The 12,706-nt window shown below is 38.4% G+C and overlaps 4 protein-coding genes across 4 annotated transcripts; 3 read left to right on the top strand and 1 right to left on the bottom strand.

Moving 5' to 3' along the window:
- The first annotated feature begins 632 nt into the window (after window positions 1-632).
- LOC9311382 (cytochrome P450 71B37) lies at window positions 633-2,506 on the top strand. Its single transcript, XM_002876918.2, has 3 exons — window positions 633-1,058; window positions 1,132-1,712; window positions 1,797-2,506. The coding sequence occupies exons 1-3, from the start codon at window positions 752-754 to the stop codon at window positions 2,409-2,411; spliced, it is 1,503 nt and encodes a 500-aa protein (XP_002876964.1). The 5' UTR covers window positions 633-751; the 3' UTR covers window positions 2,412-2,506.
- A 283-nt stretch (window positions 2,507-2,789) lies between these two features.
- Window positions 2,790-3,616, bottom strand: LOC110228402. The gene has a single exon (XM_021025830.1). It carries the CDS (start codon window positions 3,529-3,531, stop codon window positions 2,926-2,928), a length of 606 nt encoding a protein of 201 aa, XP_020881489.1. The 5' UTR covers window positions 3,532-3,616; the 3' UTR covers window positions 2,790-2,925.
- A 4,921-nt stretch (window positions 3,617-8,537) lies between these two features.
- Window positions 8,538-10,338, top strand: LOC9313031 (cytochrome P450 71B35). Its single transcript, XM_002876917.2, has 3 exons — window positions 8,538-8,868; window positions 8,957-9,537; window positions 9,623-10,338. The coding sequence occupies exons 1-3, from the start codon at window positions 8,565-8,567 to the stop codon at window positions 10,241-10,243; spliced, it is 1,506 nt and encodes a 501-aa protein (XP_002876963.1). The 5' UTR covers window positions 8,538-8,564; the 3' UTR covers window positions 10,244-10,338.
- A 239-nt stretch (window positions 10,339-10,577) lies between these two features.
- Window positions 10,578-12,599, top strand: LOC9313030 (cytochrome P450 71B34). The gene is made up of 3 exons (XM_002876916.2): window positions 10,578-10,933; window positions 11,156-11,736; window positions 11,812-12,599. Exons 1-3 carry the CDS (start codon window positions 10,627-10,629, stop codon window positions 12,424-12,426), a joined length of 1,503 nt encoding a protein of 500 aa, XP_002876962.1. The 5' UTR covers window positions 10,578-10,626; the 3' UTR covers window positions 12,427-12,599.
- The last annotated feature ends 107 nt before the right edge of the window (window positions 12,600-12,706 follow it).

The following is a 12,706-nucleotide window of genomic DNA, read 5'->3' as shown; positions in this document are numbered from 1 at the left end:
AAGATGGCAAAATCTGTAATTGATTCATTATAAAGTATAAGTTCTATGATAGTAGTTAAATTTTAGAAAAAAGTAGCTAACTAGAAAACAATATCATGACGTATTTTTTCATTATGATTCAATATTATTTATCCCACTAAATTTTTTATGGGAATAAAGAAGAAAATATGATGACATATAAGGGTACCCGACATATAATATCTTGTGATTCATGTGATTCATGTGATTGTCAGAATCTCTTGGATTACCTAACCAGTTCTCTATTTATCATTTTTCTTCTGAAATAATACTTTTATTAACGATTTCGAATTGTTATTTTTTTCAACATATAGAGATTAATTAAACGATGTTGAATTGTTTGTATAGAAGAAATCAATCAAGGAGGTATACTATTGGTAGCTAGAGTAGTTTGATGATCTCTTTTCACCTGAAATTTTGTGACCAAAACTTCATCTAGATGTGTATTTTACTATTTTTGGTTACTCAACTAAAATATTTTGTTTAGTTACTCAAATAAACTATTTATATAAATATAAACCATTTATATTTCCGTCGTAAAACACTAGAGAAAACTATAAATAGCACAAGCCCACCCATATTCATCTTATAAATAATTATTTATACATGCAAATGAAGTTAACTTATTATTTCTTTTCAAAAGTTTAATAATAAAGCTAATGTCAGAAAATAATTGAAGACAACACTGAGCTTATTTATATAGCTGTCGCTTCATCAGTCATCAAATCAACAAATGGCTACAATTTGGTTTCTCTCACTTCTCTTTCTCTCTTGTATTTTTCTTGCCGCTTTAAAACTCAAGAAGCGGCGGCAACATCAACGGAAACCACCGTCTCCACCGGGCTTTCCGATCATCGGAAACTTACTTCAGCTCGGAGAATTACCACATCAATCTCTATGGAGTCTCTCCAAAAAGTATGGTCCTGTCATGCTTTTGAAGCTTGGAAGTATCCCTACGGTCGTAGTTTCTTCCTCTGAAACAGCAAAACAAGCTTTGAAAATCCATGACCTCCATTGTTGTAGCCGTCCAAGCTTAGCAGGTACCGTAACTCTCACTCAACCCATATAAAAGTTTTGTTTATAGGATTTAACAAAACCTAATGATTTATTTAGGACCAAGAGCGCTCTCTTACAACTATCTGGACATAGTTTTCTCTCCTTTTAATGATTACTGGAAAGAATTAAGGAGGATTTGTGTCCAAGAACTCTTCAGTGTTAACAGAGTTCACTTGATTCAACCCATAAAAGACGAGGAAGTCAAGAAACTGATGAATTCATTCTCCGAATCAGCTGCTCAGAAAACTCCGGTTAACTTGAGTGAGAAGTTAGCTTCTTTAACTGTAGGCGTGATATGCAAGTCAGCATTTGGTGTTAGTTTCCAAGGAACTGTGCTTAATAGTGACAACTTCGACAAGTTAATCCATGATGCATTTTTGTTCTTGGGGAGCTTCTCTGCCTCGGATTATTTTCCAAATGTCGGTTGGATCATCGACTGGCTCACGGGTTTACAAGGGCAAAGAGAGAGAAGTGTGAGGGGTCTTGATGCGTTCTATGAACAAATGTTTGATTTACATAAACAGGGGAATAAAGAAGGAGTTGAGGATTTTGTGGACTTGCTCTTGAAGTTGGAGAAAGAAGGAACTGTTCTTGGATATGGCAAGCTCACAAGAAACCATATCAAAGCAGTCTTAATGGTAACTATACAAAGATTTGCCTTTAAATTCTAGGATTATATTATAATACATGAAGATTGTAAATTTTTGATGGTCTTATTACAGAATGTTCTTCTTGGAGGCATCGGCACTTCTGCAATAACAATGACATGGGCCATGACAGAACTTATGAGAAACCCGCGAGTAATGAAGAAAGTTCAATCCGAAATCAGAAATCAAATTGGGGGCAAGTCAATGATCACCTTGGATGACATAGATCAGCTCCATTACCTGAAAATGGTGATCAATGAAACATGGAGGCTACATCCTCCAGCACCACTTCTGGTCCCAAGAGAAGTAATGTCCGAATTTGAGATCAACGGCTATACGATTCCAGCCAAGACAAGACTTTATGTTAATGTATGGGCTATCGGGCGTGATCCCGATACATGGAAAGACCCGGAGGAGTTTCTTCCAGAGAGGTTTGCTAATAGTAGCATTGATGCAAAAGGACAAAACTTTGAGTTATTACCATTTGGAAGTGGTAGGAGAATGTGTCCTGCCATGTACATGGGGACAACAATGGTGGAGTTTGGTCTTGCCAATATGTTGTATCTGTTTGATTGGGAACTACCAGAAGGCAAGGTGGTTGAAGACATCGACATGGAAGAATCTCCTGGACTCAATGCGAGCAAGAAAAATGAGCTTTCACTTCTTCCTGTTAAGTTTTTAAATCATTGATCAAGTAAAATAAGCTTTTCATGGTATCGGTTGTACTAAATAAAACTAAATGTTTTGTTCATTTGTTACTCAATAGATCTTTGACTCGTCACTAATCAATTCCTAAATTCCACTCAACCTTACAAAACAACATGTTTCAACAGAGAAAACATTAGCTCTCCTAAACAGAGTGCTCTGCTTCTCTCTCTGTTTTTTTTCCTCTGTATTGGCTCATATATGATGAAGGGCTCACCTTATGGTTATCTTCAAAAACACATCTAAAGAGAGAAACTTGAACAAAATTTTTTTACCTACACTTAATCATGAAATTATGATATTTTTTTATCTAAAATAAATTTTTTTTTTTTTTTTAAAACAGCAAAAGTTTAACAGAACAAAGAGTTTAACAGAGCAAAGCGTTCAACAGAAGAAAGAGTTTAACAAAGATGAAAGCTCAATGTTTTCAGAGGTACATAGAAATGATAAAACATTGTTGTCAAACCAGGGGGTAGTTGAGACCTGCTGCGCACAGAAGTTAGTCATCAGAACTAGAAACAGTATCCTCTATGCCCTTACGCTTTCGTTTACATGAAAGGTTTTTCCAAGACAATAAGGACTTGTTAAACATAAGCCTTTCCGCCGTCTTAGTTTTATCATCAGGTAAGTCCGTATCAGGGATTGTTGCAAAAATATTGAAACCTCTATATCCCAAACCTAGAAGAAATGGCCAGAATTGTCGATCTTCTACACTGGCATTCGCGATTACCAACAGGTTTGGGCACGCAGAACGATTTTTCACAACCCAGCAAATAATGTCCACCATCATCACAGTAAGTCTTGTATATTTGTCTGCTGAAACTGAGGTGAATCTGGAATGGGTACGATAGCTATCCGGGAAAGATTTCTCATCAGCAACATAAGCCAAGATTAAGATGTCATCCTCTGTTCCAAGAGCTGTCTTGATATTCTGAATAAACGTTTCAGGCTGCAGACCTAGAGGAACTGGGTAATCCTGGACGTCCCAGAAGACGCATGTACCAACCTTTTCGGGAAGGACGAAACAGGTACTACTCTCTGCCTCTGCCTCAGGGGGTATGGAAGGCTCTGGAGAAACTCTACGCTCTACCTCTTCTACTTCCATTACATCTTCTTCTTCTTCTTCTTCTTCATCAGGATCATAAACATTTGCAAGTACTTTTTCTTCATCAAATAGTATTATTTTAATAAAATTATTTAAAATGAATATTATGTACACGTTGCGGGATTACCCACAGTAAGAAAATAATTGAAGACAGAAATGTGCATATACATTTGTAGAGCCTATTGAATCAAACAAGTTTAAGAACACAAGAATAAAGAATAACTCTCTTTATTAATCTCAAGCTCTCAATCTTACAATCTCTCTTTCTCAAACTCTTAAACTCAAAAACAACTCTTAAGGATTACCACAACTTTGGTATCTCTTTATATAAAAAACCTAAAGACCTAATCTAAGTCTAACTAGGTTTAGCATTTAGATAACTCCTAAACACTTTTGGATAACTTCCAAATCTCTTAAACTATATCCTTTTATTTTGTTAACTCATCCCTCAAGTTAACTAACTCTTCAAGCTTAACTCAACATTCTCCCCCTTAAGCTTAAAGTTATCCTTCTTCACATCTTGAACTCCAATGAGACTTCTCATCTCCTTAAATTTTATTCTTCCAAGTGGTTTGGTTAGAATATCCGCCCTTTGCTCATTACCGGGAACATGTTCTACCTCCACTTGCTCATTTTCCACACACTCTCTAATGAAATGGTACCTTCTATGAATGTGTTTGCTTCTCCCATGAAACACCGGATTCTTAGTCAAAGCTATAGCTGACTTGTTGTCAATCCTCAACAAAACTTTCTCGCCTTTGATGCTTAATATTTCACTCATCAATTCCTTGAGCCATATAGCTTGTTTTGCTGCTTCCGTAGCCGCCATGAATTCTGCTTCACATGAAGACATTGCGACTGTGTCTTGCTTTTGTGAGCACCAAGTAATCAGACAATCATCAAGAAAGAATACATGGCCTGTTGTGCTTCTTCCATCGTCCAAATCAACATTATGTGAGCTATCACTATAACCTACCAGCTTCACCTTTTCTGTCCGCTTGAAGAAAAGGCCAAGTGAAGTGGTTCCACGTACATATCTCAAGACTTGCTTTAAGGCTGCACCATGTGACTCTTTAGGCTCCTGCATATATCTACTTAAGACTCCAACACTGTAAGATAGATCCGGGCGTGTGTGTATCAAGTACCGGAGGCATCCTATGCTTCTTCTGTAATCTTTTTCACTGATACTCTTCTCACTCTGAGATTTAGAGAGTTGTAGGTTCATCTCCATTGGGATATGTGAGAGATTACAACTTTCCATCCCTGCTTCTCCTAGTATTTTTGATGCATACCTCTCTTGCTTTAGACTAATACCATTCTCATGTTGATGCACTTCGATTCCAAGATAGTATGTCAGCTTACCAAGATCACTCATCTCAAACTTGGTTCCCATTTCTCTTTTAAACTCTCGTATCAACTTCAAGGAAGATCCTGCAACAAGTAGATCATCTACATACACGGCCACGACAAGTAAATGTCCTTTCTCTTCTCTTTGATACAATGACGGTTCTTTAGAACACCTATGAAACTTGAATTCTCTGAGGATAGCATTTAACTTGTCATTCCAAGCTCTAGGTGCTTGTCTTAAGCCGTAAAGAGCTTTATTCAACTTATAAACTTTGTTTTCACTTCCCAAGACTACAAATCCCTCTGGTTGACTAACATAGACTTCTTTTTTCAACTCACCGTGCAAGAACGCGGTTTTAACATCCAGGTGATGTATTTCCCAACCATTAGAAGCCGCCAATGCGATGATAAAGCGAATAGTTTCAATACGTGCCACTGGAGCAAACACTTCATCAAAATCAATGCCATGTCTCTGAACATATCCTTTGGCTACGAGTCGTGCCTTGTGCTTGTTAATACTTCCATCGGCGTTCCTTTTAATTTTAAAGACCCATTTCAAGCCAATTGCCTTAACACCAATGGGAAGACTAACCAAGTTCCATGTTTTGTTCTTTTCTATCGATGAAAGCTCTTCTTTGCATGCGTCTGTCCATACTTTGAGTTCTCTGGCTTCGTTAAAATCCCACGGTTCATCGTTGATCACTGTCAAGAGTCTTTCACACTCTGTTTCAGCCATAAGAACATAGTCATTTAGATATGCCGACTTCACAATGGTTCTACCCGATCTTCTAAGCTGCGGTTGTGGTGCTTGTTCACTTTCATCATCACCATCTTCATTGTTCATAGCTTCACTATCTTCTTCTTCCTCTGTATCGTCTTCCACTTCTACGATACTTTCACTTGTAGTTTGAGTAATCCGCGTGTCTTCCTCTGTTTCAAGAGTATCAGTTTCTCTTAAGCCTTTGTTACCAAACTCTCCCAAGCTAATAGAGAATGTCTCAGACTCTTTGTGATCCTCTCTTTCTTTATTTTTCCAGCTCCACCCTTTACTCTCATCAAATATGACATCACGGCTCACCACTATCCTTTTGGTTTCAGAATCAAACAATCGATATGCTTTGGTCCCGGGCTCTGTTCCTAAATGTATCAATGTTCTTGACCTGTCATCAAGTTTCTTTCTTCCCACAGCTTCTGTTCTTGCATAACAAACACAACCAAATACCCTAAGATGCTCAAGATTTGGTTTTCTCCCATTAAACGCTTTATATGGGGTTGATTGTACCAAAGATCTTGTTGCAATCCTATTGATCAAATAGGTAGAATGTCTAACAGCCTCTCCCCATAGAAAATTTGGTAAACCCGTGTGCTTTAGAATACTCCTAGTCATCTCCAAGAGAGTCCTATTACGTCTCTCAACAACACCATTTTGCTGAGGAGAGTAGGGCGCAGTCAAGTGTCTCATGATTCCATGCTCATCACAGTAGGCTTGAAATTCATTTGACACAAATTCTCCTCCTCTATTCGTACGTAGTGTCTTGATTTTTTCTCTTGTTTCTTGTTCCACACGTACTTTGAATTTCTTGAACTTTTCAAAAGCCTCACTCTTCTTTCTCAAGAGGATTGTCCACATGTAACGGGAGTGATCATCAATGAGGACAAAGACATACCGTTTCTGAGCCGGAGTGGAAGGTGTGATAGGTCCACAAAGGTCCCCATGGATAAGCTCAAGTCTTTGATCAGCTCGATAGGTGGTTGCTTGGGGAAAGGATTTTCTAGTCTGTTTTCCAAGTAAACACGACACACAAGTTTCTTTTTCAACTATAAGCTTTGGTACACCGGTCACAAGTTCTTTGTTGATCATCTTCTTCATTGTCTCCAGATTAGTGTGTCCTAACCGTGAGTGCCACAAGTTAGACTCGGTCGATGTGATCAATTGTAGACAATTTGGATTCTCCACATGTAAAGTTACTTTGTATAAACGATTTCTTGATCTTGTAGTCTTTACCAGTAAGTGTCCAGACCGGTCATAGAGTGTCAAGAACTCTTCCTTCATACGTACCTCACATCCTGCTTCTGTGGCTTGACCAAGACTTACTATATTACTCTTGAGATCGGGTATATAGTATATGTTCTTCAAGACTTTGAGTACCTTTTTATTACTATCTTCGAATGCAAACTGAATTGATCCTTTTCCTCTGATATTAATGCGTGAATCATCTCCAAAACGTACCTTTCCCACGATTGTCTCATCAAGATCTAAGAAGAAGGATCGATTCCCACTCATGTGGTTACTCGCACCATTATCGAGATACCACACATTAGTTGAGTCTAGGTCAGCTTCAAAGCAACTTGGCTTTACCTTGTTTTCATTAAGATAAACCACCTCATGCATCATTAATTCCTCAGCTTCATGTGTTGCATCATCCTTCTTTTCAACAGTTTCTTGTAGCTTAAGCAACCTATCGGGACAATCCGATGCATAATGCCCTAATTTATCACATCGGTAACAAGTTATCATTGACGCATCTCTTTCCTTTTGTCTGTATGATCCGTTTTGATAGTTGTTAAAACGCCCGCGGCCTCTACCTCACCAATTAAACCGACCTCCTCTGCCTCTTCCTCTGTATCCTTCAGTATAGGTTGCTTGTGAGTCCGTACTCGCATACATCAGCTTATTATGATCTTCGTGTTGCTCTTCTTCTTCATCAACAATCCTTTCTTCATACACTTTTAATCGTCCAACAATGTCTTCGAAAGTTGTTTTGTTCAGGTCAAGAACCTATTCAAGAGCTGCAGTGATTTGTATATATCTCTTCCTAGGTAAACTTTTGAGAAACTTTTTCACAAGTTTCGGTTCTTCAATGGTTTCTCCAAGGGATGCTGCAGTAGAGGAGATCTCCGAAAGTTTTCCTGAAAAAGCATCTATTGAATCTGTCTCCTTCATCTTGATTCTATCAAATTCCGCCATCAAAGTTTGTAACCTAGCTTCTCGAACTCTTTCAGCTCCAACATGTCTTCCTTTTATTGCGTCCCAAGTTTCTTTTGCAGTGTTGTGGTCTCCAACTTGTAAGATCAAGGCTTCTGGTATGGATTGGAACAATAAGGCTATTGCCACATCGTTCTTCTCTTCATCTGGATCTCCCGGATCTATGGTCTTCCACACCTTATTTACCCTAAGCGCAATTCTCATCCGCATAGCCCAAACAGTGTAATTGGAGGAAGTAAGCATCGGATACTTTATGGCAGAGGATCCGATTTCTTTTGAAGGTGTTTTCGTGTTTGGTTTCTCATCTTCTTCTCCTGACGAATCTGACATCGTGAATTGCTTTCACGTTCTTGCTCTGATACCAATTATTGAATCAAACAAGTTTAAGAACACAAGAATAAAGAATAACTCTCTTTATTAATCTCAAGCTCTCAATCTTACAATCTCTCTTTCTCAAACTCTTAAACTCAAAAACAACTCTTAAGGATTACCACAACTTTGGTATCTCTTTATATAGAAAACCTAAAGACCTAATCTAAGTCTAACTAGGTTTAGCATTTAGATAACTCCTAAACACTTTTGGATAACTTCCAAATCTCTTAAACTATATCCTTTTATTTTGTTAACTCATCCCTCAAGTTAACTAACTCTTCAAGCTTAACTCAAGAGAGCCTTCCCTTCATCGGCCATCAAATCAGAAATGGCTTACATTTGGCTTCTTCCACTTATCTTCCTCGTCTGTATTCTTTTCGCCGTTTTCAACCACAAGAAACATCGGGAATATCGGCAGTTACCGTCTCCTCCTGGCTTTCCAATCATCGGAAACTTACACCAGATCGGAGAATTACCACATCAGTCTCTATGGAAACTCTCAAAGAAGTATGGTCCGGTGATGCATTTGATGCTTGGAAGAGTCCCAACAGTCGTTGTTTCTTCCTCGGATACAGCAAGACAAGTTCTGAGAGTTCATGATCTCCTTTGTTGTACTCGTCCAAGCTTGACAGGTACTATAGTTTCAATTTCTGTTCCTCTGTTTCATAGAATTCAAGAAACCCCATGAATCTTGAATCTTGAATCTTGATCGTTATTTAGGACCAAGAGAGCTTTCTTACAACTATCTAGACATTGCTTTCTCACCTTTTGATGATTATTGGAAAGAAGTAAGGAAGCTCTGTGTTCAAGAACTATTCAGTACTAAACAAGTTCACTCGATTCAACCGATTAAGGACGAGGAGGTCAAGAAACTGATCGATTCGATCGCCGAATCAGCTTCTCAGAAGACTCCAGTTAACTTGAACAATAAGTGTCTTGCTCTAACTGTAAGTGTAGTATGCAGGACAGCTTTTGGGGTGAGTTTTGAAGGAACTGTACTCAACAATGACAGATTCAATAAAATAGTCCGGGAGGCGCTCGAGATGTTGGGAAGCTTTTCTGCCTCGGATTTCATTCCGTATGTCGGATGGATCATCGATTTGTTGACGGGTTTGCATGGAAGGAGAGAAAGAAGCAAGAGAGATCTCAATGCATTCATTGAACAAATGTTTGATCTTCATAAACAGGGAAAGAAACAGGGGAGTGAAGATTTTGTGGACTTGCTCTTAAGGTTGGAGAAAGAAGAAGCAGTTCTTGGAAATGATAAACTCACAAGAAACCATATCAAAGCAATCTTGCTGGTAACTAAAACAAGATTTAGCTAGCAATCCTTTATGTAGTAGTAGTAGTAGTAGCAAAGATTCTGATATGTTTTGAATGACACAGGATGTTCTTCTTGCGGGAATCGATACTTCTGCGATAACAATGACATGGGCAATGACAGAGCTTGCAAGAAACCCACGAGTGATGAAGAAAGTTCAATCTGAAATAAGAACTCAAATGGGGAACAACAGATCAATGATCAGCTTCGAAGACACAGATCAGCTCGAGTACTTGAAAATGGTGATCAAAGAAACATGGAGATTACATCCTACAACACCACTTCTGCTTCCAAGAGAAGCAATGTCTGAATTTGAGATCAACGGCTACACGATTCCTGTCAAGACTCGGCTTCATGTGAATGTTTGGGCTATTGGTCGTGATCCTGATACTTGGAAAGACTCTGAAGTGTTTCTCCCGGAGAGGTTTATGGATAATAACATTGATGCAAAGGGACAGAACTTTGAGTTGTTACCGTTTGGTGGCGGTCGGAGAATCTGTCCTGCAATATACATGGGGACAACAATGGTGGAGTTTGGTCTAGCTAATCTCTTGTATCATTTTGATTGGAAGTTACCAGAAGGCACGACGGTCGAAGATATCGACATGGACGAAGCTCCTGGACTCACTGTGAACAAGAAAAATGAACTCCTACTTGTGCCAGAGATGAGAAGATCGTGTGGTTGAGATTAGAGCTGACTCAAATCGACGGTCGTTGTTCGTGTTTGACTTCGTCAACGGTGTTTCTCTTTATCTCTCTGGCATAGTTTTTTATTTTTAATAATTTCTCTATTGCTGTAAAGTTTTTTATTTAAAATTTCCAATAAACATAAATAACGTGGGTAGTTTTAATAAATAAAACCATGTAAATTACGTATGTATTATTTGTTTTAGAGTACACTAATTAACTTTTACAAACTTTTCAAGGACAAAAGATATTTCTTTCGAATATAAAACTAAGTTAACGTTACAGAGAATATATATTTAAAATAATTGAAGACAGCAATGTACTATTGTACTATATAAACGACACTTATGGAGTTGCTTTAGCTGCAATAAAATAAGAAGAAATGCCTATCATTTGGCTTCTGTCACTTCTCTTCGTCATCTGTATTCTTGTAGCCGTTTTCAACCACAAGAAGCGGAGGAGTTATCAACGGACACCACCGTCTCCTCCTGGCTTTCCGATCATCGGAAACCTGCATCAGCTCGGAGAATTACCACATCAGTCTCTATGGAGACTCTCCAAAAAGTATGGTCCGGTGATGCTTTTGAAGCTTGGAAGAGTCCCAACAGTCATAGTTTCTTCCTCCGAAACAGCAAAACAAGCTTTGAAAATACATGACCTCCATTGTTGTAGTCGTCCAGGCTTGGCAGGTACTAAATTTACATATTTGTTTATCTGTTCCAACAAAACCCTTAAGTCTTTAATCTTGAATCTTCTTGAATCTTGAATCTTGATTGATTGCTTTCTCACCTTTTGATAATATTGAATCTTGAATCTTGAATTATGAATTTTCTTGAATCTTGAATTATGAATTTTCTTGAATTTTGAATTTTGAAATTTTCTTGAATCTTGAATCTTGGTTCATTCTTTAGGGCCAAGAGAGCTCTCTTACAACTATCTGGACATTGCTTTCTCTCCTTATGATGATTATTGGAAAGAAGTTAGGAAGCTCGCTGTTCAAGAACTCTTCAATACTAAACAAGTTCACTCGATTCAACCCATGAAGGACGAGGAGGTCAAGAAACTGATCTATTCAATCACGGATTCAGCTTCTCATAAGACTCCGATCAACTTGAACAAGACATTTCTTGCATTAACTGTTAGTGTGGTATGCAGGACAGCGTTTAGTGTCAATTTTGAAGGAACTGTGCTCAATAGTGACAGATTCAATAAAATAGTCCGTGAGGCGCTCGAGATGTTGGGAAGCTTTTCTGCCTCAGATTTCATTCCGTATGTCGGGTGGATCATCGACAGGCTTACAGGTTTGCGAGGACGGAGAGAGAGAAGCATGAGAGATCTTGATGCCTTCTATGAACAAATGTTTGATCTGCATAAACAAGAAAAGGAAGATGGTAGCGAAGACTTTGTGGACTTGCTGTTGAGGTTGGAGAAAGAAGAAGCTGTTCTTGGAAATGACAAGCTCACTAGAAACCATATCAAAGCAATCTTGATGGTAACTAAATCATAGATTCACAATTCAATAGTAAGAAAAATTTGAAAATTTAATGTTTATATGTTCTTGTTACAGAATGTTCTGCTAGCAGGAATCGATACTTCTGCAATAACCATGACATGGGCGATGGCAGAACTCGCGAAGAATCCGCGAGTGATGAAAAAAGTTCAATCTGAAATCAGAAGCCAAATCAAGAACAAAGAAAGAATCAGCTTCCATGACACAGATCAGCTCGAGTACCTCAAAATGGTTATCAAAGAAACATGGAGATTACATCCTACAACACCTCTTTTGCTCCCAAGAGAAGCAATGTCTGAATTTGAGATCAACGGCTACACGATTCCTGTCAAGACACGGCTTCATGTAAATGTCTGGGCTATCGGGCGTGATCCCAATACCTGGAAAGACCCTGAAGTGTTTCTTCCAGAGAGGTTTATGGATAGTAACATTGATGCAAAAGGACAGCATTTTGAGCTGTTACCGTTTGGGGGCGGCCGGAGAATGTGTCCTGCCGTTTATATGGGGACAACACTGGTAGAGTTTGGTCTGGCTAATCTGTTGTATCATTTTGACTGGAAGTTACCAGAAGGCATGAAGGTTGAAGATATCGACATGGAAGAAGCTCCCGGACTCACTGTCAACAAGAAAAACGAGCTTCTACTTGTCCCCACGAAGTATCTAGATCCTTAAGCTAACGTTCATCACAAGGAACAAAAAGACAAAACAAAATCTCATTTTCGTTTGATGTTTTATAAGACGGAATAAAATAAAAGAACATCTTCTTTTTAAAACAACTGATTAACGCATTACGATTTTGTAATTTGCGCTCTCAAGATTCTAATCGGTTGAATTTGGTTCCCAGATGAGATGGTCTTGTATGATCACATGGTTGCAACTCTTCATTTTTTCTCTTTCACAAGATTTGTTCACAAACATTGAACATCAAGCTAAGACCTAACAAGAAAATGTG

This window comes from Arabidopsis lyrata (genome assembly GCF_000004255.2).
Source record: "Arabidopsis lyrata subsp. lyrata unplaced genomic scaffold ARALYscaffold_5, whole genome shotgun sequence".
NCBI classification, from domain to species: domain Eukaryota; kingdom Viridiplantae; phylum Streptophyta; class Magnoliopsida; order Brassicales; family Brassicaceae; genus Arabidopsis; species Arabidopsis lyrata.
Note: the sequence above shows the minus strand (reverse complement) of the source record. Positions and strands in the feature narration are given on the sequence as shown.

Excerpts from the sequence above, each read along its gene's own strand:
- LOC9313031 (XM_002876917.2), top strand. The coding sequence starts at position 8,565 with ATGGCTTACATTTGGCTTCTTCCACTTATCTTCCTCGTCTGTATTCTT. Across the intron at positions 8,869-8,956 it reads TACTCGTCCAAGCTTGACAG|GACCAAGAGAGCTTTCTTAC; the intron begins GTACTATAGTTT and ends ATCGTTATTTAG. Across the intron at positions 9,538-9,622 it reads ATATCAAAGCAATCTTGCTG|GATGTTCTTCTTGCGGGAAT; the intron begins GTAACTAAAACA and ends TGAATGACACAG.
- LOC9311382 (XM_002876918.2), top strand. The coding sequence starts at position 752 with ATGGCTACAATTTGGTTTCTCTCACTTCTCTTTCTCTCTTGTATTTTT. Across the intron at positions 1,059-1,131 it reads TAGCCGTCCAAGCTTAGCAG|GACCAAGAGCGCTCTCTTAC; the intron begins GTACCGTAACTC and ends TGATTTATTTAG. Across the intron at positions 1,713-1,796 it reads ATATCAAAGCAGTCTTAATG|AATGTTCTTCTTGGAGGCAT; the intron begins GTAACTATACAA and ends GTCTTATTACAG.
- LOC9313030 (XM_002876916.2), top strand. The coding sequence starts at position 10,627 with ATGCCTATCATTTGGCTTCTGTCACTTCTCTTCGTCATCTGTATTCTT. Across the intron at positions 10,934-11,155 it reads TAGTCGTCCAGGCTTGGCAG|GGCCAAGAGAGCTCTCTTAC; the intron begins GTACTAAATTTA and ends TTCATTCTTTAG. Across the intron at positions 11,737-11,811 it reads ATATCAAAGCAATCTTGATG|AATGTTCTGCTAGCAGGAAT; the intron begins GTAACTAAATCA and ends TTCTTGTTACAG.
- LOC110228402 (XM_021025830.1), bottom strand. The coding sequence starts at position 3,531 with ATGGAAGTAGAAGAGGTAGAGCGTAGAGTTTCTCCAGAGCCTTCCATA.